The sequence below is a fragment of the Rhinolophus sinicus genome, chromosome 17, assembly GCF_057876585.1.
Source record: "Rhinolophus sinicus isolate RSI-liver-muscle chromosome 17, RSI-T2T, whole genome shotgun sequence".
NCBI lineage: Eukaryota > Metazoa > Chordata > Mammalia > Chiroptera > Rhinolophidae > Rhinolophus > Rhinolophus sinicus.
Genome location: NC_142517.1, coordinates 156,345,437 through 156,369,968, shown reverse-complemented (window position 1 = coordinate 156,369,968; position 24,532 = coordinate 156,345,437). Strand labels below are relative to the sequence as shown.

Below are 24,532 nucleotides of genomic sequence, written 5' to 3'. Positions count from 1 at the left end.
ACCCTTTTTGGCTCAGACTTTAATTCATTTAAGGCTCCACCTCTTCTAGGCATCCTCTTGTGATCTCTCCTCTTCACCAATAAGCCTGGCTAGGTGGACTACTTCAGTGCTACCAAAATAACCCCTGCATATGTGTCATTATAGTTGCCTTATCCAGTTATAGTCATTTATTTCTATATCTATCTGCCTAACCAAAACCAAAAATAAATTTCTTTAGGAGAGGAATCTATGTACACATTAGAGTACATAGAAGATTCTCAGTTACTCTTTTATGGAGAAATAAATGAATAAATCTAAAAAATAAATAAATAAAATGTTCCTCAATTTTTCGTATGTTTTACACCTAGGATTTCAATGTCAGATTTGATTCTAACTTAGAGTACTCGAAATAATTTCATCTGCATCTTCTCATCAAGATCTATTTTTTTTAAACTTGATTTTAGGACCTTCCACTAATTTTTTTACTATTACTTACAGTGGTGTTTCTTGAAGGGTTTTTTATACAGGAGTTGAAGCAGGACCAGATTGCAGACTAGATCCACATCAAGGAAACTTTACTTTAAGCAAAGAGGACCGTGGAATGCATTTTTATCCTCAGATTTTAGTTCATTCACTTATTCATTACGTAATTATCTAGTGCTCATTGTGTATCGGGTTAGGATCGCAGTAATAAAAAAAAAATAAGTGGTTTAAACACTGTAGAGAGATTGCTGAGAAATCTGGGAAGTATAGAAAACAAGAATATATTCTAAGTTAGAAATAACTGACAAGTATTAAGGAAACACCATGGAGAGTGAGGAGATAAGAGAAGGTGGCACCCAAGTTGAATCTATTTGAAGCTGCAGTGTTAGAAGTTGTAAGTGTTAGAAATTATATGGTTGAGGGACTATTATGGGAAAAGTTTTGTATTCAATAGTGCATTTTAAACATTTTTAAAATTCTGACTATCAAGATTTTACATACATATCTTTCTTGCCAGGTTGTGTACGGAGGTTCCCATGTTGCCAAGTTAACATAGAATCAGGGAAGGGAAGAATCTGGTGGAACATCAGGAAAACCTGCTACAGGATAGTTGAGCACAATTGGTTTGAAAGTTTTATTGTTCTCATGATCCTGCTCAGCAGTGGTGCTCTGGTAAGTGATCTGACACCTAATGAAATAAATTGTCAGTACCTTTAATAAATGAGTTGGAAGATAAAAGTATCTTGACAAGTTGTTTTATCTAATAGTTATTCCCTGTGATTAGTACCAAGGATAAATTTTTAGTTTAGCTCAGTAAATATTAACTGAGCACCGTTGCATCCAGGCATTATTCTTGCTGCCCTTGAATGCATTCTTGAATGCAAAGATGGGTAAGACCCAGGTACTTTTCTCAAGGAGCTCAGAGAGCATTGAGGAAGAGAGAGGCACAAGTGATTCCAGAACTGGGATGTGTTGGTAAGTGAAGAATATACTTGATAAAGCTCTGTAGCAAGAACAGTTGTCTGCTTGGGATTTCAGAAAGGTAGATGATATTCTGCAAGATCCAGAAAGATTAATAGTAATTTTCCAGCCATGCAAAGTGGGCTGACGGGAACAAGTGTACAATGGTAAGGAAGCATGAAACAGCATCACATATACAGGAACTTAAAAGTTGCCAAACTGAAGGAAGTGTCAAGGGAGGAAGAGCAAATACAGGGAGGAAAGTGGTAGCCAGAGATACTGGGACAAAATTTTGCAGTGTCAGTTTATAAACATCTTACATCTTATAAGGAAAAATAGGCTGTAGTTTTAGGGTGAGAATGGGACAAGTTTCTCACTCTTGCACGTATATCAGCTACCTTATGTGAGAGTTGAAAGGGATCTGGGCAAGTTACAAGCTCCCTGAGCCTTTTCTGATGTGCTTTTCTTTCCTGCTGACACTAAACAGAGATGAGCCATTGGAAACCCAGTTCCACCTAGAGATACCACTGGAAATTCCATTATACTAAAAACAGAATACTCAACAACTTTATAAATTGCCTCATAGACAGTTCTCGTAAATCTGGGATTTCATTTTACCCTACTTATAAGAAATTAACCTGTTACTGTTTCATGGATCCTGGTGGAAGATATGAGACGTTCGAGTCAGAGACACAGGACTTTATTATTCATGGCTCCAAGAGCAGCATGATCTTCAACATGTTTGTGTTGATCGCCTTTGTCCCCAAGTCACATGGGGTCATAGCATGGAGTTAAATGAACATTGTGCTCACAGTGTGTTAGCATCAGAGTTGAGCAGCACTGAGCTTACGGAACCCATCCTCTTAAGTAAGAAGTAAGCAGCCTTGTTCTTTGTTCCACAGGGAGACACTGTCTTATCTCTCATGGTTGCTTGTTGCAAAAACAACCCTGAGAAATGGCCTGGATAAAGAGCAGTCAGGGCCTTGCATTCTTGGCATACCCACCAAAACACTCAGGGACACTCAGGGCCGACAGGAGATCGCCTTTCCTAAAAGTCTCCTCTCTCAAAAACACAAGATGAGTGAGCAAAGTGTCACTCATCTAATCTTGTGGAATACAAGTAGAAATCGTGACAATGTCTACATTAGCTTGTATTTCTAATAATTAAAGAAGTTAATCCCATGCTGAGTCACATGTGGCTGAGATTTTAAAAAAATAGAATATATAAAAAATTAAAGAAAAGTTTAGAGTAAGCCCTTGTTTAAAATGTCTGAAAACAAAGAGGACATTTTTGCAGAGGGGCACTCTCAAAACTGAAATTCATAAGATTCGTGAGGAAGAAAAGGGAGAAGCATTTCAAGAATCTGGTGTTTTTACTTAGGGAGTTTGCCAATTCAAGATTTTAAAATACCTGTCTATAAAATAAATAAAAAGTAATAGCTCTAATTTAGTACATAGTCATTCTATTTCAAGATCTTTATACAGGTTTTCTCCTTTAATTTTCAAACAATCCTGTGAGATTTTGGTATTTTGCTTATTTTACCAATGACGGAGCTAGGCACAGAGTTTTAAAAGTTGCTTAATGTCCCAAAGCTAGTAAATGACAGGGCCATATGTTAACTGAGGTCTAAATCAAAGCCGCTGTATCTTTTCACTGTTGGGGCTCCTCAGAAAACGGAGTACATTCCAGGCGGAAATAAATGAGTGGTCACTGCAATGAGGAACAGTAAAGCCTACACCCCAAATCAGATGGAGCTCATATAATGACCTCCTTGCCTCCCTGCTCCCACATCCACAAACTTAGTCCTAGAAGCTAGGAGCCCTGCAGGCTGAATCCAATTTCAGGCTCTGGGACTAGTCAGAGCAAGGTGCACTTGGTGGGGTATTTGGCTCTGAGCACCAAGACTTTCTACTGGTCCTGCTCTGTGCCCTAGGTCCAGGAACAGCAGTCTTCTTCTTTGTGATCAAGGATTTTTTCAGCTTTGCATTTCAAGGACTGAGGCACTGCCATAGTTTCTGTTTGAGTAGCTTTCCTGATTCCTCTACAACCTGGAAAAGGGAGGCAAGAAAAGACAGAGGAGTGGAAGTCTCCCCTTGCACTTCAGTTCCATTGATGTTCAGAACTTCTGCCAGCTGCTGGAACCTTCTTTTAGCATCTTAGTAAATCTGCTCATTCTGTCCCAACTTCTCTGTTTTCTTCAATATTCAAAAAGTGCTAAGGATAATTTTTAAAGTATTGATAGAAGAACTTAGAATAGGAAGAATAAGAATGGAACGTGCCCATGACTCTGGACAGAAGTATACTGTTAACCGCTAAGGATACAGTCCCTTTTGCTTTCATCTTCTCCAACATGGAGAAGTTTAAACATTGTTTAAACTTGAAAGGGAAAATTCTAATACTTTAGATCTGTTTAGGTCAGCAATCATTTTAGATGTCTTCAGTGAGCTCAGTTCTCTAAGTCCATTCAAATTATTTCCTGAGGAGCTTGTGGCTCATACCACAGTATCACCATCTGTCACTTCAAAAAGTTCTTGGAAAACATTAAAAGGTCTCACATTCATGGAATGAATATAAGACTGATTTGTAGAGCTGAAGCTTTTAATGATAAAATATTGTACAAAATTCAAGGAAAGAAATCATCTTCTATGTTCTGTAGCCCTACTAAGCTACTGCACTTGTTCATTTAGCAAACCTTTCCTTGCCTTCTGCTGTGTTCCTGACTCAGTGGTAGGCATGGGGATGCACAATGCACAGCATGTAAGAGCTGAAGGAAGGATCCAAATCCCGCTGGTAGCTACGAAGGAGAGTGCAGGGCGAGAAAGATATATAAGGGGTTGATCCTGGAATCGTGTCTTAAATGATGTCTTACCCATTTGAAAAGGGATGAACGGGGAGTCAAATGAAGTAAAAATCTCTGTAAGTTTCAGAGATCTGGTCAATTGCATTGTTTTGCACCCATGTTCTCTTGACCTCTGGTGACCCAATGGCATGGACTAGTGGGAATTCTAGAACTAAGTGTTACACAGTAGCTATAAACCAGACGAAAGTCAGCTGACTCCTAGTTGTAGTATATTTCAGTGGTTTATCCATCAGAATTTCATTTCCTGTTTTTGTTATGAAACATAACCTTTAAGTTGTACGTCAATTAAAATTTGAATATTATTTCCACAGGCATTTGAAGATATATATATTGAAAAGAAAAAGACCATTAAGGTTATCCTGGAGTATGCTGACAAGATATTCACTTACATCTTCATCTTGGAAATGCTTCTAAAATGGATCGCATATGGTTATAAAACGTATTTCACCAATGCCTGGTGTTGGCTAGATTTCTTAATTGTCGATGTAGGTACTTTGAGTAAATTTTAAAGGAGGATTTATTCTTACAAATAAGTGTTCTGAAAAACGTTCATTAGTGTTGTATATTATCATATTTTCATTTTGGTTAGCTTTTTATATTTTCAGGCTATAGGTTTATGCTTTTAAAAATATTAATACAGCCAGTAGAAATATATCAGAAACATATCAGAAAGAGAAACCTTTCAATAAATGTAAATTCTTTTCTGCACTATTGTAACATATATAATTTACTCTTCATGTGTTTTCTGCAATCATAGATGTGATTTTTGAATATATATACATGATTTGAATATCATCCCTGTTGGGAATATGAACAAAATGAAAAACTAAAACATGGGAAGGGGGAATGGAAAAGGGCAGAGGCACAAATAAAAAGATAAAATACAGATTTTTTTTTTAATAGAATGTAAAACTAGAAAATAAAAGAGGATGAGGGATGTATCAGGTTGTCTGATATGTTACTTGAAAGTTACATAAAAATGGTAGTGTTAAAGCTAAATGACTCTACATTAGGAAGAAGGGAAGACATGGAATTTCAAAATATTTATCTCAGTCACAATGATAGGGAAAACCAAAATGAGTCACAGCTGTTGGCCCCATGTCAAATATCTAACCTACCCTTCATCTCTACAGTGGAGTAGGACAGAAAAATCAGCATTAATAATTTCAAATAATAAATTCAGATAACTGTTGAATACTTGGATGATGGAAAATCCATAAGAATACTTCAGTTTATGTATTATTTTTAACAAAGAAAAAATAGTTTTAGACATGTTATTGAAATAGTCAGGAAACAGATCCTAAAACAGCTTGTGAGATCAAGACATCTCAAATAGAAATTAATGGTATAATATCCATTATTATCAATTCATTTTTATGCAGTATACTCTAATTATTTTGTTTTAGATTTTAATGATATAATGTAATAATACATTATATAATAATGTGATATCATATATTTTACATTTTTTAAAAGACTTTCTTAATTCATGACCACAATCTCTCAATCTTATTTTTCTCAGAATGAATTATGTTCTTCAATCTTTTACTAATTCTCCTAGATTTTCCAAAATGTAGTCTTTGTGTTTAGGGAAGAAACATACAATCAGTCATAGTTTTTAGAGATTTGTTTTCCATCCGATGTCTGAGATTAGAGGGCAACATGCAAATTTTTATAGTACCAACAAGTGCTGTAACATTTAACTAAGAATTTGCATTATCAAACTTTTCAGAAAAGGTAAATTAATACAGCATCATTCATAGATATCAAAGTTAGTAGTAAGCATGACTATATATAGCAAAATCTGACTGCAAAATTAAGCCAAAACTAATCATGTCTTGTCAAAATTCAATTTCTCAACTGTTATCTAAAGCTCAGTAAACTCTTTGGTTTTGAATAGCTCAATATATGAAACATTAAACCTTAACATTTTTGTTTTCTATATAGGTGATGCACATTTTTTTCCCCGAGGTATAGCTATACATTGCACCTCATATGTTCTCTGGGGCTTCTTATATGAGAAATCTAATTTCTGATACCTTATATTGATTTCATGTTTTTTGGTTATTTTTATACACACGTATATATGCATATTCATATATTGTCAGTTATGTACTATACTATAATTTTCTCAATAATATGCATCTATTATATTCAGTGTCATATCCTCTAACAATGGTTTGTAGATTGGATCTACCATTTCCTTAAGGGATATTTAAATGATAATAAACATTTTAAAACTTTATTTTTTCTGATTAAAAAGGACCACTTTTTATTCTGATTAAAAAGTATACTTATATTTTTTAGTGTACTTAAGTGGAAAATAATGCACCTGAAAGACTGGGTGAGTTTAGGAATGATATGAGGGACTATTAGTTATGTTGAATATATAACATTAGGACTTAAAAAGAAGCAACGTTACATTTGGTGAGACATTCATGAGAACAAAACACTTCAGCACATCCTGATCCATAAATCAGTTTACTTCTCTCTGATAGTAGCCGCAGTGAACTTGTGAGCAATGAATTTATCTACTCCGTCAATACTTGTTAAATAAAAATTGCCTCTCAGATATTCTTGTTCTTCCCTGGAAAACTTAAATCTTTTAGTCTTTACTTAATTTGTAATGAAGAGTTGCATTCCAGACACTATTCTTAGACATTGCTCCTGCTACCCAGTGTAAAACAAATGAATATATTTAATGGAACTTAATCAGAGACTAAATGCATTTACAGATCCAGATCTAAGGTCATTAAGAAACTCGTTGCTTTATTAACAGAAAGTTTGTTGATTTTCTTTCTGTCCATGTTATTTCTTCTGAGATAATTTTCGATAAAAACACACAATTCTGTTGGATACTTGTTATGGTGATTGGGGCAGATCTATCTGACATGATGAAGTTGTGTGTGTGTTGATTGTGAAGCCAGTAACATCACCTACTCTCATGCACTCATTAATACAAGTAAGATTTTCTCCCAGGGAATTATTACTAGTAGATGTTTGTTACCAATTCTGAGAAATGGTAAAGCAGAATAATTTGGTTAGGAATTAGCTCCACTTCAGAATCACGAGTCTTCAAATTGATTTTGAGTAAGGTTTATACTAGGACTTGGACTTGGTTGAGTTAATGCCACTCTGTTATGACTTAGCTTCAGAATCACACATTTTGTTAGGCCCTGGATTTTACTTCAGTTGAAATTTTGATAATTGTTCTAATTAAATGTTCAGAATTAATAAGCAAGCACATAACCATTGACTACCAAGGTGTGCAAAGCACATGTCATTTTTATTCAGATATAAGAAATAACCCACTTTCTTTCTATTATTTATTTTTTTTTTGTTAACCTTCCTTTAAAACTATTTTCCTTATAAAACTATCATGTTACCCTTTTTTTAGGCAATGACTAGATAACGTGATATATAAAATCATATTGTTCTTGTTAAGCTTCTCTTAGTGATCTTTGAAATTGATTTTTCCTCTTTTTGCTTTATTATTTCATTGAAATGATTAATGAAAAATTATTTTTTTTGTAGGTTTCTTTGGTTACTTTAATTGCCAACACTCTCGGCTTCTCAGACCTTGGCCCCATTAAATCCCTTCGGACACTTAGAGCTTTAAGACCTCTAAGAGCTTTATCTAGATTTGAAGGAATGAGGGTAAGAAAATACTAAACTTCCTAATATAATATTTTTAAATTGAGTATAAAATATGAAAAAATGAGTATGTATAAATTATGGGCTCTGTACATAGATATATATAAATACATCTATACATATATGTGAACTGTGTATGTATATGAATGTATATACATGTGTATATACACAGTATTTCAGTGCATACTATTTAACAAAGAGTAAATCAAATACAGTAATGCCTCCTTTGTATAATATTGTTAGACAATGATCTAAATAAGTAGCTTTTCCCTTCTTAAATGAAAATGCCCATGCTAGGAAATTCAAATGAAGGGGACACTATTATGTGTTCTGAAAATGTCCTGAAAACATTTCTCATATACAAGTCATCAAGGACTTGCCTGTATTAGGTGATCAATAATATTTGTTAAGGAACTATCGTGGATAAAGGGAATTAGAAAGTAAAGGGAAGTGAAGAAACAGCCATCACTTTTAATTTCGTCCTTAAAATAAATGTTGCAATGAAAGTAGGATTATCTCCAAATTATATCCAAGAAAACTAAAGCTCTGAGAGTTTACCTAATCTGCATTCGACTATATAGTGCCTGAAAGGAGGTTCATTTTGCAAAGACAAACAAGGTGCAAGATAAATGACTACCAGCAATCTGGCTTTAAGAGCTATATTAAACCAGCAACTTCTTCATAAAATACGTGGAGGACAATAACCTTATTTTCTCTAGTTAGTCCATATCCTCATCCACTGCTGCTCTCCTCAGATTTCTTCTTTTCCAAATTTGTACCTGCTTTCTCATGCCTCTGGTGTTCGCTTGGCCAGGAATGCTTCTCCCTGCCTTTCTCAACCCTCACTCACCAATATAGCAGATAAACATCAACCCATCCTTGAAGCCTCAATTTAAAATTTCCTTGTCTGTCCACCATGAGACATAATTGGGCATCTTTTCTCTATGTTCAGACACATAAAACCCTCATTATATTGTGTTTTGTTTATTTGTTTATCTGACTTCCTCTCCACCTGTAGTCTCTGAACAATTTAACATGCAGAGTTAATCTATCTCACTGCTTCTCTAAGTGTGGTCTACTGACCAGCTATCGGCATCATTTGAGAACTTACTAGAAATGCAAATTCCCAGGCCCCACCCTAGACATGGTGAATTATAAACTCTGAGATGGAGCTCAGAAATCTGAAGCCTCAGGTGAACAGTAGAGACCTTTTCGTTTAGCATATCTTCATTATTATCACTGCTATCCTAATTATGACTCACCTCTACTGCTTAATGCATTCAGTGTGTGATGGCTCCGTGTATATGATCATGATTATACAAAAAAATCCATCAAATTCAAGTATTTTTTATCATATAAGAATTGAAAAATTGCAAGTTAACGTGTTATACGGAAAGATGATTCTGGAATTCATTGACATCATCTTCATTTGTTGGCATTAGTAGAATGTTACAATCTATCCGGAACTTACGACTGATCCCTGGACTCAAGCAGACATTATACTCCATTTTCATGAATAAATAATATACTTTCCCCGACAAAACGACTTCCCTCAGGGATTCAGCCAGCCCATTATTTTACCCTGTTTGCTCTTTGTTCTTTATCTATAATACAGGTGAGTTGGATGCAAAAGAATGTTTTACTATATTTGAGGGGTAAACATGTCTATTTAGTTACATTTATTAACCAGGCAAAAAGGAGTTTTTTCCTTCACACTGCATGTCATTTTGAAAAATAACTAAAATAATGATTTGAGGTATTTTGTAGTGAGCTTCCTTTGAGTCTTGAGGCTCTTGAGCTTGTTGCTTTCCCAAGTTAGAGGCTTTTCATCAGAGCAATATGTACCTCTCTCCCTCAGAGACCCATCATTGCTCACATTCTTTCAGCAAACATTTTAAACACCAACTATGTGTCAGATGTTGTTCTACAAAAACAGTACAATGGTGAATAAACCCTACCCATCCAAGACTGAGTAGGAACAATGGTCATGGAGAGACAGAGAAGGGAACAGTAGGTAGTCTATGACATCTGCTAGAGAATGGTAAGCACACAGCACTAAGGAACGTAGAGGTGGGAACTGCTACTTGGGGAAGTCTGGGAAGGCTTTACATGAAGGTGACGCTGGAGGGCTGAAAGAGCGGGCCCCAAATCTCAGGCAGGTAGGCATTCCAGGCATCTCTGCCACATCGTAGAGAAGCTCAGAGTTGAGTGTATAAGGCATGTTTGGGCAGTGACAAGAAGGATCAGTGTTTCTCGGTAACAGCCACAGTGGGCAGGTTAGCAGGAAATGAGCATGGAAAAGTAGGCGTGAATAAGGGTTGGCCACTTCAAACTTTATTCTCTAATCCTGTTCTCCCTCACCCTTTTAGTGTCGTATACACTGTAAGAATCGCATGAAAGTATGAATCATCATTCCATAAAGAAAGCATACCCCTAATGTTTCCTATGTAATTGCATGCCCTCATGGAACCTGCACAGGTCCATCGACCGTAGGGTAATAACTATTATTCTGGACCAGCCAAAGCCCACAGGCTGGTTGCCTGTTTTGTAAAGGAAGTTTTATTGGATTTCAGCCACACCCCCTTCTGTATACTCTGTGGCTACAGTGGCAGAATTGAATAGTTGCAACAGAGATCATAGAACCCTCAAAGCCTAAAAATATTTAAGAAACTGTTTGCCAACCCCTGCTCTAGACAGTCTCAAAGGTAGTCAGCCTTAAAGTTTCACCATTTGGAAATGTCTGAAGAGTGCATCATTTATTACAAACAAGTCGGAGCACAGCATTCTTATGTAACAAATTAGTCTAACATATTTGCACTCAAATTTGGACTAGAGCTGAAGTGTCAGAAGACAGGTAGATTTTGAAGGGTGGGGTAATTAGGAAAATCTGGAGTGATAAATGCTACAAAGTCGTCATGCAGGAAAATTGGCGTGGCCAGAGGCATTGGTGATCAATAGCAATAGAAATGCTGAAAAGCAAAAAAAAAGGAAGTATTGAAGACAAACTATACCTCATTTTTGTTTTAACTGAGGCCAACATAATCTATATTTAGCCAAAGACATACATAAAGTATTTTTAGAGTTAGAATAATAAATTTGAAAAGATTGCTCTCATTTTGCAGATGAGGAAACAAGCGTCCCAAGATCTTAACTGAATTCACATATCGCACAACTAGAGAAATAGTTAGACCTAAGGGATTCACACCGCTGAAAGATTCTCAGTCTTAATTCCAGTTTATCTACACACTAGTAGTTTCTCTGTAAGGGAGAGTTTTAGAGTGGTAATTCTAGGACTATAAAGCTTTAAATGTATATTTTATTTTTTATCATTTATATTTGTAAATTTCTTTCTTTTCTAGAATATGCAGATTTTACGACTTCACCTTACATATATCAGGTTTTGGTTTATTATCTTTTTTTTTTTTTTTCATTTAAGCTGTCATAGCATCTTTGTTATTTGGTTTTGTGTTGTTGCTAATAGTTTCACTCTATGTTCACCATGTATTTTTGTAAACAACTTGATCACAGGGCTTCTATCTCATTTTGTCTTGCTTGGCATATTGCCAAGCACATAGTAGCCATTCAATTAATACATGTTGGCTGGTTAATTTAATGTCTTAAACATTTAAGGGTGGCTTTTCTATTTCTTTAATTCTGTACTGTGTTTCATTACTGTTGCCCATTTAAAATTTGTATGAATCCTAATTATTCCTTTCTTTCTTTGAATACTAGGTGGTCGTGAATGCACTCATAGGTGCAATTCCTTCCATCATGAATGTGCTACTTGTGTGTCTGATATTCTGGTTAATATTTAGCATCATGGGAGTAAATTTATTTGCTGGCAAGTTCTATGAGTGTGTTAACACCACAAATGGGTCACGGTTTCCTGTAAGTCAAGTTAACAATCGTTCCGATTGTTTTGCACTGATGAATGTTAGTCAAAATGTACGATGGAAAAACCTGAAGGTGAACTTTGATAATGTTGGACTTGGTTACCTGTCTTTGCTTCAAGTTGTAAGTAACCCCTTTCATGTATTGTTTCTTTATATTTTAGTGAACACTGGATGAAGGATATGTCATTATTTTAAATAATCTATTAACTAGCAATTAAAGATCGAATACTCTTTGTCTTTAAAAAGAGACTTGGTGTTTCTTAGAACATATGCATATAAAAATGAGTAAAAATAAGGTATAAGTTCTACTGCATTTGAGAATTATTAATCTATAATTGACTTTTGGGTGTCATTTGGCCCTTCACCATTGTACCACCTAAACATTGCTCCAAAACTGAATAGTTGTATTTTGGACTGCCAATTTTACACTATATGGGAATGCAAGGACTCCCACTAGCACAGAGAATCCTTTCTTTAGAAATGGAGAAAATCGTCTCCTGCCTTTTTCATAAAACTTTCCTCGACCTCTGAAAAAAATAAAAGTTCATGTACAAAAATTCTCAGGAATTGTTAACAACCTGGAAATAACTAACTAGGAATAAGATTTAGAATGTGATTTGAGAATGTGTCCTTTTTGTTCTTGGCATAGCAACTTTATATTAAATTGATATTTTGAAATGCAGTAAAACTTAGTGATTGATATTAATAAATGTTGTAACATTCAATGAACTAAACTCATGTATGGCTGCTTTAGAGTATGAGCTTCACATTCAGATTCTATAAATGTTATATTTACAGGCAACATTTAAGGGATGGATGGATATTATGTATGCAGCTGTTGATTCTGTTGATGTAAGTACTGGTCAACATATAACTAAGTTCTGCGATTTTTAAAAGCTCCTTAGTTGAGTTTGACCATTTTCAAATAGTAGCTCCAAGGAGCCCTTGGTATGTACACTCAAAATTAAGAACTTCCACCCAGGGGTAGCCCAGTGATTACATGTACAGCATTAGAGACGGACCTTGACTCAAATTCTGGTTCTACATTATCGTACTCGTACAAGCTGTGCGACTGACTTTGAACAAATTACTTTACCTCTCTGAGCCTGTTTACTGACTGTATAAAGAAACGAATTCAATGCCTACATCATGGGATTATTCTGAGGTTCCACCAACAAAACACAAGTAGAGCATTTAGCACACTAATAAATTCTCAGTAAGTACAAGTTTATCAAAATAAATATGAAATACCATGTTTTAGTCATAGTTTTTTAAATTTTTATATTTTAAAGAGCGATGGAAGTGTTTATGTGAAATAAGATCCACACTAAGAAAGTTAAATCCAGTGAAGACATTTCTGTAATCAAATGAAAACAAGTCTGCAAAATTTATATAAATATGGCATTATCTCTTTTACAATTATTTTCTGGAACTAGAAAACATACTTTAACATCATCTATTACTAAATTGCCTTACCAATCTGAGAACAAGTATGATATATGGTTAAGCCCTTTTTAGTCACTTGGAGATTATATTCATGTACACAGTAAACATTTAAGAAATATTTATTTAATGTTAAAAAAAGTTTTAACAGTGATTATATGGATCCATAACAATATATGGATTCTGAAAAGCCAAGTTCATCTAAAATAGCACTGTTTGGATTACCTTGAAAAACCATGTGAAAAAGAAAATGAGGAATGTTATTGTCAACAAAGTGCTAACTTACATTAATTTTATAGGTAAATGAACAACCCATATATGAACACAGCCTCTACATGTACATTTATTTTGTCATCTTTATCATTTTTGGGTCATTCTTCACTTTGAACTTGTTCATTGGTGTCATCATAGATAATTTCAACCAACAGAAAAAAAAGATAAGTATTTTAAGTTTCTTTTATTGCACTGAAAAATAGGAAGTTATTTTCACGAAATTTTAATGTAAAATTTAATTTGATATCAATGAATAATTATTTTCATTAGAATTTCATTTATTTTTCAATTGGCCAGTGTGCAGTTACAGATATGTTTAATCTCATTTATCTCTACCCAGAAAGTAATCTCCTAATTCATAGCTGTTTTTAAACAATATGGCAACTGTTTAGGTTTTTTTTTCAATGTTCCCTATAGAGGATTGAATAATTAAGAAATAGTAATGCACTGATTATTTATTCAAAACACATTTCATAAGTAGTTCTTTCATTCTGTTCTGTGCCATTGTTCGGTGTGGTATGGATTGGGCTGGCATGTCAGGGAGAACAACATAAAATCAGGTCCCTGAGCTCAAGGAGTTTATATTATAGCAGAAGGAATGACACATATAATGGAAATGAAGATTTGGTCAATGTTGCAAGTGAGGCACTTCTCTGAGATTTCTGTTTCAACTATTAGAGCCTTTTAATCTCCTCTTAGTTTCATCTCCCCCTTCTTTATGTTGGCAACCAGGATATCATCAAGGGAAAACAAAATCTGCTCCTTTGATTTTTATCTCTAATTCAGAGTTCTCTCCCCAGTGTTTTCATAGCTTCTTAGGTAAGTTCTTGACATGCTGTAATGGTCAGCCCCCATCAGTGCGAACTACAGGATCTGGGCTTCTCTTGACATTGGAACAAAGGCTCTCTTTCTTGCCAACTACCGTGTTTCCCTGAAAATAAGACCTAGCTGGACCATCAGCTCTAATGCGTCTTTTGGTGCAAAAATTAATATAAGACCGGTCTTATACTGTATTATATAAGACCCTATTGTATTATATAAGACCCGTTCTTATATGATATTAAAATAAGACCAGGTCTTATATTAATTTTTGCTCCAAAAGATGCATGAAAGCTGATGGTCCGACTAGGTCTTATTTTCAGGGAAACACAGTATCAGTAGATCAGATGAATACCAAAATTTCATAACGACTGCATATCAACTAGAGGAAAGGTGAATTAAAACACTCTAAGACAGAAAGGGGATTCTGGTTATTATTAGGTACTTGATACTTTTTTTTTTTAATGCAGTTTATAACAGGAAGCTGAATATTACCTAATCCAGGCAAACTAAAGGAAAACCATAACTAGATTGTCTTTAACTCTAGGACCCTACGATTTAAGTAAGATTTCAGAACTATAAATTCCCCCAAATAAATTTCTAATGGCATGGATTATTCTGATTTATGCCATAACTAAAAAGTTGATATTATAGATCAGTATAGAACATGCATGAATCTGTAAAAATTACAGATGATTTTAAGAAATAAGCAGATCCTAAAAGAACAAGCAAAGCTTTTAGGCCCATTTTGTTAGATTTAGGCTTTTACAGTGATGAAATGATCAAAACCTTTATTTAGATGGTAGTTTTTTTTGTTTGTTTTTGTTTTTGTTTTTTTACTGTTGAATCTTAAAGGTTGTATGTTCAATAGAAAGACCTTCAGATCTGGGACCCTGGACTATTAGTAATTTTCTCAATGCCTTGAACTCTGTTATATATAATGTTGATACCAAAAAAATTATTTATGTTGAAATTCCTTTATTTCAAATTAAAAGGATAGCTAAAGAGTTTCTTGAAATACACACACATACGTGTGTTACATATTTATTGTATTTTTATCTCTGTTAAGGAATATGGCATTTTAAAATGAATATAACTCTAACACTATTTTTGCTACTCTTTTTGAACCCTGCTCTTCATAAGAGTCCTAAATATTAGCCAAACCATCAAAGAAAGGTATTAACTACTTTTGTTTTTCATAACCCTTTCTAATATATTCATTATTTAGCAATGAAATGCCTAGTGAGACAAGTGGCAGATGAAATGAAATACCAGCACATAGTTTAACACAACACAGATTACCTCACCAAAAGAAAATTGAGCCAATCATTATTATATTTAATACATGTATTTTATATATGCATACTACATTAAGTATAGAGAGTCATGTGCCTACACATAGATAATCCTTTAAGACAGGTTTTATTTATAGCTACATTGCGTATAATAAAAATGTGTTTCACTTTGTACTAATACATTTTCAACCTGTCTTAATAATCTGAGGAAAGATCTAGGAAATGATTCTGGTTTTAACTAGATTTATTTATTTTTTACCTTGGAGGTCAAGACATCTTTATGACAGAAGAACAGAAGAAATATTATAATGCAATGAAAAAGCTGGGATCTAAGAAACCACAAAAGCCAATACCTCGACCAGGGGTAAAAAAAAAAAAAAAAAAAAAAAAAAAAAATACATATATACATATATATGTATATATACATATATATATATATATATATATATATATATATATATATCTCTTTAGAATCTTTAATGTAAAACTATTTCTTAAACATGAATATTGTGAACAAAATTTTGAACATAATTTTTTAACACAATTGCTAATATTTTGAACAAAAGTCCTTATAAAGCTTAATGTATGTATTTGGAACACTAATTTAGTTTTTAATATTCCTTCCTATTTTTTATTTTTCTCTAAAAATGAAAAATAATTGTATATGCTTTTACTTTTATGTTAGTTACACAACTTACTACTACAGTGGCCTGAAGAAAATCAAAATAAATGTGCTTTTGATTGAATATAACATACTAAGGTAGATAAGCTTAAAAGCAAGTGTTAGTATACAAGGCTAACTGAATACTGGTCTGATATATTGAAAGTCAACAACAACAAAAAGTTTCATCTACTCTGACTTTGATTTAACCCATTAATAACATTTCTTATAGAAAGCACGAACCTATGACCAAGGATAATTTATGCAAGTTTTGAAGACGGATACCTTTTTAAAAAAACTTTTACTAATGTAATGATTAGTGGACACTACTTGGAAAGTTTACTTTATATTCCATATTATTCTTGTTTCTTTGCAGAACAAACTCCAAGGATGTATATTTGACCTAGTAACAAATCAAGTTTTTGATATCACCATTATGGTTCTTATCTGCCTCAACATGGGAACTATGATGGTAGAAAAAGAGGGACAAAGTCAATATATGACTGATGTCTTATACTGGATAAATCTGGTTTTTATTATCCTTTTCACTGGAGAATGTGTGCTGAAACTGATCTCCCTCAGACACTACTACTTCACTGTGGGATGGAACATTTTTGATTTTGTGGTTGTGATTCTCTCCATTGTAGGTAAGACCATTTATTAATCAGATTTTAATTTTGAATCAAACCAAATTCCACACATGCCCAGAGAAGTTTCTGAATTCTTGAATATAAATTAACTGTTGAGTGAGTAAAATGAAAATAAAGGAACCTTAAAAATAAAACTTTACAAAACAAAATCCTCTGTGTCAGAATTCCTGGATTCACACTACAGGTCTCAAAGCCACAAGTTTTCTGTCTGTTAGATGTACATAATACCCCCTTGATAGAGTATTTGATTTCCAACATCACCATTCACAGTGGTAGCAACTGCATCTCTATGTAGGTGTCTCTTAGAAGGCCAAAGCAGAATCTGAAATCACTTCCAGTTTTAGCACATATGAGAACTGCCCTTTGATTAATGATAATATTAATAGCAGAATATTGGTGACTCTTTGTGAAAATTCTTCCTGAATTTAAAGTAAAGATCTCAAGAAATGCCATCTTCGTTTCTTATGATTTCGTACTTGGCAAATCTATAAAATGCAGTCGTTTCTCAACCAACCCGTCATGTCTGTGAATCACAATACATAATTTTATACTTTCTCCCCTTTAATTACCATAGCTGTTTTTCTGTCCTTTTGTTTTTGATTATCTGTACATGCCTGGCCCACTATTTTAGGATTGCATTTATTTTGAGAATTATAAATCTTAGACAGTAAGGTATTGTAGAGATCATAAATTGGAAAACAACATAAAATTCTTCACTGTGTGGTTATTTTGACAGAACGTTAGACAACTATAAGAAATTACTTAGTTGTCATTTATATGGAAATATTTTCATGACATGAAATGACTAAAATAGGTTACAAAAAATGCTTATATAACATGATTGCATTCATATGTGTGTGTGTGCTTGCATAGAAAAATGTCTGGAGTCATACTTAACAAAATATTAACAATAGTTAGGATTGGTGATAGTTCAGGTGATTTATATTTCCTTTTTAGCACTTTACTATATTGCTTGAATTTTCTACATGAGTAGGTATTAACCTTATAATTAAAAAATTCTTGTGGAGGAAGAAAAAAAACAATGTCCACAAACTTAGTAAAGGGGGTAAAATGTCACAATGGTAAGTCTAATCATTTTCCTTTGGAATTGCTCAATCCTTTGATTGTTATGAAATCTCTTGCAATAAAATTACAGTCCTGAAATTGTTAAGACATAAGATGGAAGGTGGAAGATAAAACTATTTGTAGAGTCATGATTTTCTGTAGCATGGAAATTTAAATATTTCCTTTTTATTCCTTCCCTCCACACCAGGAATGTTTCTGGCTGAGTTGATAGAAAAATATTTTGTGTCCCCTACCTTGTTCCGAGTAATCCGTCTGGCCAGGATTGGCCGAATCCTACGTCTGATCAAAGGGGCCAAGGGGATTCGCACGCTGCTCTTTGCTCTGATGATGTCTCTTCCTGCGTTGTTTAACATTGGCCTCCTGCTCTTCCTGGTCATGTTCATCTACGCCATCTTTGGAATGTCCAACTTTGCCTATGTTAAAAAGGAAGCTGGAATTAATGACATGTTCAACTTTGAAACCTTTGGCAACAGCATGATCTGCCTGTTCCAGATTACCACCTCTGCTGGCTGGGATGGTTTGTTGGCACCTATTCTCAACAGTGGACCTCCTGACTGCGACCCTCAAATAGAACACCCTGGAAGCTCAGTTAAAGGAGACTGTGGGAACCCATCTGTTGGGATTTTCTATTTTGTCAGTTACATCATCATATCATTTCTGGTTGTGGTGAACATGTACATCGCCGTCATCCTGGAGAACTTCAGTGTTGCTACTGAAGAAAGTACTGAACCTCTTAGCGAGGATGACTTTGAGATGTTCTACGAGGTTTGGGAGAAGTTTGATCCCGATGCCACCCAGTTTATAGAGTTCTCCAAGCTCTCTGATTTTGCAGCTGCCCTGGATCCTCCTCTTCTCATAGCAAAGCCAAACAAAGTCCAGCTCATCGCCATGGATCTGCCCATGGTCAATGGCGACCGGATCCACTGCCTCGATATTTTATTTGCCTTTACAAAGCGTGTTTTGGGTGAGAGTGGAGAGATGGACTCTCTTCGTTCACAGATGGAAGACCGGTTCATGTCAGCAAATCCTTCTAAAGTTTCCTATGAGCCCATCACAACTACACTAAAACGAAAACAAGAGGATGTGTCTGCTACTGTCATTCAGCGTGCTTACAGACGTCACCGCTTACGGCAAAATGTCAAAAATATATCAAGTATATACATAAAAGATGGAGACAGAGATGATGATTTGACCAATAAAAAAGAGATGGTTTTTGGCAACGTTAATGAGAAAACAAGTCCAGAAAAAACAGATGCAACTGCATCCACCAATTCTCCACCTTCATATGATAGTGTAACAAAACCAGACAAAGAGAAATATGAAAAAGACAAAACAGAAAAGGAAGACAAAGGAAAAGATGGCAAGGAAAGCAAATAATAGAGCTTCATATTTGATACACTGTCTACAGCCTGTGAAGGTGATATATTTGTGTTAATAAGACTCTTTTAAGGAGGTCTATGCCAAAACTTTTTATCAAAATATTCTCAAAGTCAGTGCAGTCACTAGCTCTGGTTCCCTAAGATAGGTGGGCAGTGTTAGCAGATGGCTATTTTTGCACTGGTAAATGATTCTGTAAGAATTATAAGAGTAACTCTATAAGGATTACTAATTACAGCAAGCCAAGGTAATTTAATTTTATTTGCTTTTAATAAATCATAAGACCATATAGAAACATATTCACATCTGCCTTGTCATCTTTTCACAGGATTGCAAATATTCATGTTTCCCTTGCAGATAAAATATAAACACACACACACACACACACACACACACACACACACTCACTCACACACACACCCTATCATTTGGATATCTACAAAAGTATTTTGTCTTGGCTTTGCACTGAAATGTCCTAATAGAAGGAATGGACATTAATAGTGAATGTTTAATTAAAACATCTTATTATTAGGGAGCAAGACTCTTTTATCCATGTAAAGAGGTCACTCTAGATTTTGAGGTGCTTAAATGTATTCTATATTGCATCAAAACCAATTTATATGTATCTGTAAAATGCTATGGGATTACAAACAGGTAGGCTATTCATTTCAACAAATACTTTTCGTTCTTCTTGACTCATATAACCACCAGGATAAGATTTATCTTTAGAGTATTGTGCTTCATAGTCTGTCTTTTTTATATTCTTCTTTGTGCATACAGCAACCACAGAACATGAAAAATTATTCTAAGTACTTATCACATTCCTCAAAAGAAAAAAAATAAAGATAGTTGAGACAAGAAGCCACTGAAGAAAGCTTGATTTACTATTATTTATGCATTCTAATACTGGACTGCGCTGCCAATCATACCAATAATGACCCAACTTTTAAGCTCTTTTGTCACATTTTTCTGCTTGCTCATGCAGTATTGTGTAGCCATCCTTTAGCACTAAGCAGAGTTGATATTTCCCCCCAGTGAAATGCTCCCTGATGTACAGGTGGCTGTTTAATGTCATGGTACATGTCTGTGCAGATCATGACATGGGCACAGTATTTACTGCATCACCTGTACAAAACCTTAAATGTGTACAGCAAGCTTTCAAGTCATAATGTAAGGCAGCCTTTCAACTCACACTTGTCTGTGGTATGACTGAAAGTGCATTCAACTGGGATTCTTACCAACTTGCTTTCTTGCCAGTTAACTTTCCTAATTTATACTAGTAATCCTTTTGGGACTCTATCATCTGTAAAATGAGGCAGATGACACTTTCTGCTTAAAATGCTATGGTTATGAGGTATATTATGCATCAATCAATAAAGTACCCTGAGCTTATAATTCACCAAGCACATACTCATTTTGCTTAGCTGTTGTTCTCCTACTGAGGATTATAAATCTAGTTTTTAAGAAATTCTTATTGATAGTGGCTTGAAAGGAAATGGCTATAGTGCATTTTTTTCATAAGTTTATTTCAGGAATATGGGATCTTTCTCCTATCAAGTTATTCATGTGCAGGCAAAAACTGAGTTATGTAAAGAGAAAGTAGTTTTATTTAGATTTTATGGGAGTTTTCAAAGTAAACGTATAGAAGGTATTTCATTCATTTGCTTTTTAAATTAAAAAGAACCTAATATATTTCTATAATAAGTACTCAAACATATTTATTGTTCTGGCTCGTTAAAATTAAAGGAGATTTAAACATCCCTGTAGAGATGAAGAGGTATGGGTAGACAATGAGAGACAGAAAGAGGAAGAGACTAAAAAAAAACAGATGTGAAAAAGAGAAAAAGAGACATTTCCACAGAACTTCCTATATAGAAACAAAATTTAATTGTGATGTGTTTTACAACATCCATGAGGGAGATTGTCACATGTAGACATTTGTCCTAAGGTTTATAGAAAATTAAATCTAGGGCCAAAGATTGTTTTTTTTGTTTTTAATATCAGTCTAGTTTATTATCAATAAATATAGGGCTAAAGATTGTTTACACCTATGTTCAATCACTCATCTTTGGTTATTTGAGCCACATTTTTTATTTAATATGAAAGATACCATGCAGTGTTTTCCTAGACTATGTAGAGCATTGCATAACATACCAGCTAAGCCTGTTGAAAATATATTTTGACAATTTAATTAGGGAACCCTACAAAATATATTACATTTATAAGATTTTTTAATACATTAAATTAAATTAATATCATCTCACATTTGAATTAAGTGTATCCTTATTATTTTAAACACATAAATATTACTGCATTTTGCATATTTATAGACTATGAAAAGATGTATGGTAGGCAGGTTTATGCGTGATTTACTATTAATGTTTTTATATTGCCTGATTTTTATGTAAAATAAAAAATACTGGCAACTGGTTCCTCAACATAGTTTCTTCTTAGCATTTCAAAAAAATTTACAGTCACTCTTTCTCCTATTTCATGGTGAACTATAATTTTCTTTTAAACATAACGTAGTCAGGTTTTGTACACATACATGTTTTCCCAGAAATGTCTAATTTTTACTTTTTATCAATTAAAAACAATATTTGGAACTAAGATCTCATTTAGTACAGTGTAAGTTTGAAGAAAAATTAGACTTTTCATGTAGGTTACTGTTTTGTAACAATTATGAGATATCACCTTCCAGAAGGCATTATCATACCAATATTTAAATTACATAATCACTGAAATCACTTCACCTAATGATGTTAGGTGACAGTTACACTGTAAAATTTAAGTTAGAATAAAATGGAAGCAAACAAATTTGAGCACAAATCTATATATACAATTTGAATGAAAGTCAGAGAATCTCAGTTAACTCTTTGATTGTTATATCGTTTGCAAAACACATAAGTGGCTTGTGGGCTGTTTCTAAATCCTGATTGTTAAACCTCAACCCAAAATGTTCAGCATGATTTTATAGAATTTTGAAAGCTTTATTAAAAAGAGTTACGATCAAATGCACATGTAAATAAAGCAGTTCAAAAGAGCAATTTTGGAGAAATGTTAATGGAAGTAATGAAAGGAGAACCAGCTAAATTAGAATAGCCAAGTAATAGATCTGGGTTTAGGACCTATGTATAGAGGCCACCAATTTTTAAAAATATTTGTGGTTTATTATGTTATATTCTTGGGAAAAAACAATAATTGCTTCATAAAAATAAATTAATAGCCATGAATATAGTAATGCTGTTTACATAGAATTCTTTACAAATTTTCTACATTTATGAATGCTCATATTTGAGTTTGAGATTGTCATCCATTATATTATAGTAATACTTGAGACTTACACACTGTAATAGAATCTATAAATAAAAGTCATCAAAAAAAATAAAATCATGCTTGCATGTATTTTCTGTTTCTGTAAGAATAACCTTTAAGGAGATAAACTCAGTGCATCCATAATTAAGTTGCAAGTACTGATAGCTTTTTTTTTAATTGAAAGATGTACAGTTTCAAATGTCCTCCATCAGAAGTCTTCCAGGATGAGAAAGATGGGGATAAAGAATATAGAATTCCAAAGCAATTCATTGAAATCCACAACAGAGTTTGTGCCAAAGGAGAAAATTGAGACAGGAAGTGAAAATATACATTTAGCCACATAATGACAGTATTCATTGTGTGTGTGTGTGAGAGAGAGAGAGATAATATAGCATACATAAAGGCTAAAAGCTTGGGTTCGAAAATCAGAACTGCATTTGCATCCCAGTTAAGCCATGACTTTCTGAGTTTCCTAAATACATTATTTAACAAATACATGCCTCAGCTCTCTCATCTATAAAATAAAGATACTAATACCACTTCCCAATATGGCCATAAGGATAGAATGAGAAAATCCACATGAAGCAATTAGAACAATGTCTGACAACAGAATCAAGAGTTTATATTGGTAGCAGTACTAAGTGTGGCAGTCAATTTGCCACTAAATCTGTGAGTCCAGGCTACCTCTCTATCATATTGGAGCACAATAAATTCTCCGTAAATGTTAATGACAATATGTCCTCTTTTGTATGGCTTTGTAAATATAGTACCCAAAAGAGTATGCATCCTTTTAGTATGCAGTGAACATTTAGTGATGTGACATATACACCAAAATATTTCAAAATTGAGCTATTTTTGATATTTGTGAATTCAAACAACATGCTAACATGAGAAAACATGCATATTTACAAAAGTTTAGCTTATTCCAAGAAAAATTGGGGAGGTGTTAATTCCCATTTTTAGCTAAATAGTCAAATCCAGAGCTCTATTTTATTTAACTGTGAGCATCCAATCCTGCGTTGGTCTTTAATTAAAATATACTATAAATAATTGCTACTGTGCTGGGGCATTATTTCAACCTTGTGTACTATTATAATGGCATGTAAAAGGGCATAAAATATTCTCGAGACTTCTGTTCTGGCAGTGATAGTCACTACAAAATAACATGAATCACTGAAGAGTACTATTATCCATCTCAACACAACTGATTGGCAATCACATGAAATCCCCACAACAAGAGTTAAATTCTTCCTTGCTATAGATAACACTATACCATAATCCTACCAAAATGAGCTGCAAAGTACATGGTAATCTCTCTCAAGGGAGGAAAAAATTGCATACCGTCTAGAGCAGAGGAGACTTCTGCTGCAACAGCGTTTGATGCACACAGGAAGAGGAACATGAATAATTGATAGCTATAAACAATCAATAGAGAAAACATGCTACACTTTACTCCCTACTCTGAGTCATGTAATTAGATTCCTACGTTACCAATTGATCCAACCAAGAAAAAAACAAAAAACAATTTTAAGACATTTAGGAGGCATGTGTAAGGTGTGTATCATGCTCTAGTTTGAATTTCATTTAAAATATTTTTATAAACAATTGAAATGCAACAAAGTAATAGATAAAATGATGCACAATAAGTATACAGAAAAGATTCGGAGCTTGCTAGCAATTTTGAAAACCAAATAGAATTGACCAAAAATTACGCCTGTTCCAGATGAAATATTTGCTGGCATGTCCTAGTTTTGGTTTTGTTTCATACAAGACAAAATGTCTT

At 33.9% G+C, this 24,532-nt stretch overlaps 1 protein-coding gene and 1 long non-coding RNA gene across 3 annotated transcripts in view; one reads left to right on the top strand and one right to left on the bottom strand.

Annotated features, from left to right (window-relative positions):
* The window catches only part of SCN9A (sodium voltage-gated channel alpha subunit 9), a 128,665-nt gene extending 105,853 nt beyond the window's left edge, over positions 1-22,812 (top strand). For both annotated transcript variants that reach the window (XM_019727348.3, XM_088794490.1), the window contains 9 exons: positions 980-1,134; positions 4,595-4,768; positions 7,818-7,940; positions 11,670-11,951; positions 12,629-12,682; positions 13,573-13,710; positions 15,920-16,024; positions 16,698-16,968; positions 18,245-22,812. In XM_019727348.3, the coding sequence (XP_019582907.2) occupies positions 980-1,134; positions 4,595-4,768; positions 7,818-7,940; positions 11,670-11,951; positions 12,629-12,682; positions 13,573-13,710; positions 15,920-16,024; positions 16,698-16,968; positions 18,245-19,434 (2,492 nt within the window). In that variant the 3' untranslated portion in view covers positions 19,435-22,812. The remainder of the gene's footprint in view (positions 1-979; positions 1,135-4,594; positions 4,769-7,817; positions 7,941-11,669; positions 11,952-12,628; positions 12,683-13,572; positions 13,711-15,919; positions 16,025-16,697; positions 16,969-18,244) is intronic.
* Positions 1-24,532, bottom strand: part of LOC109445186 (uncharacterized) — a 74,804-nt gene that overhangs the window by 12,180 nt on the left and 38,092 nt on the right. The window contains exon 2 of the long non-coding RNA XR_012497967.2: positions 18,291-18,470. This is a non-coding gene — a long non-coding RNA (uncharacterized LOC109445186). The remainder of the gene's footprint in view (positions 1-18,290; positions 18,471-24,532) is intronic.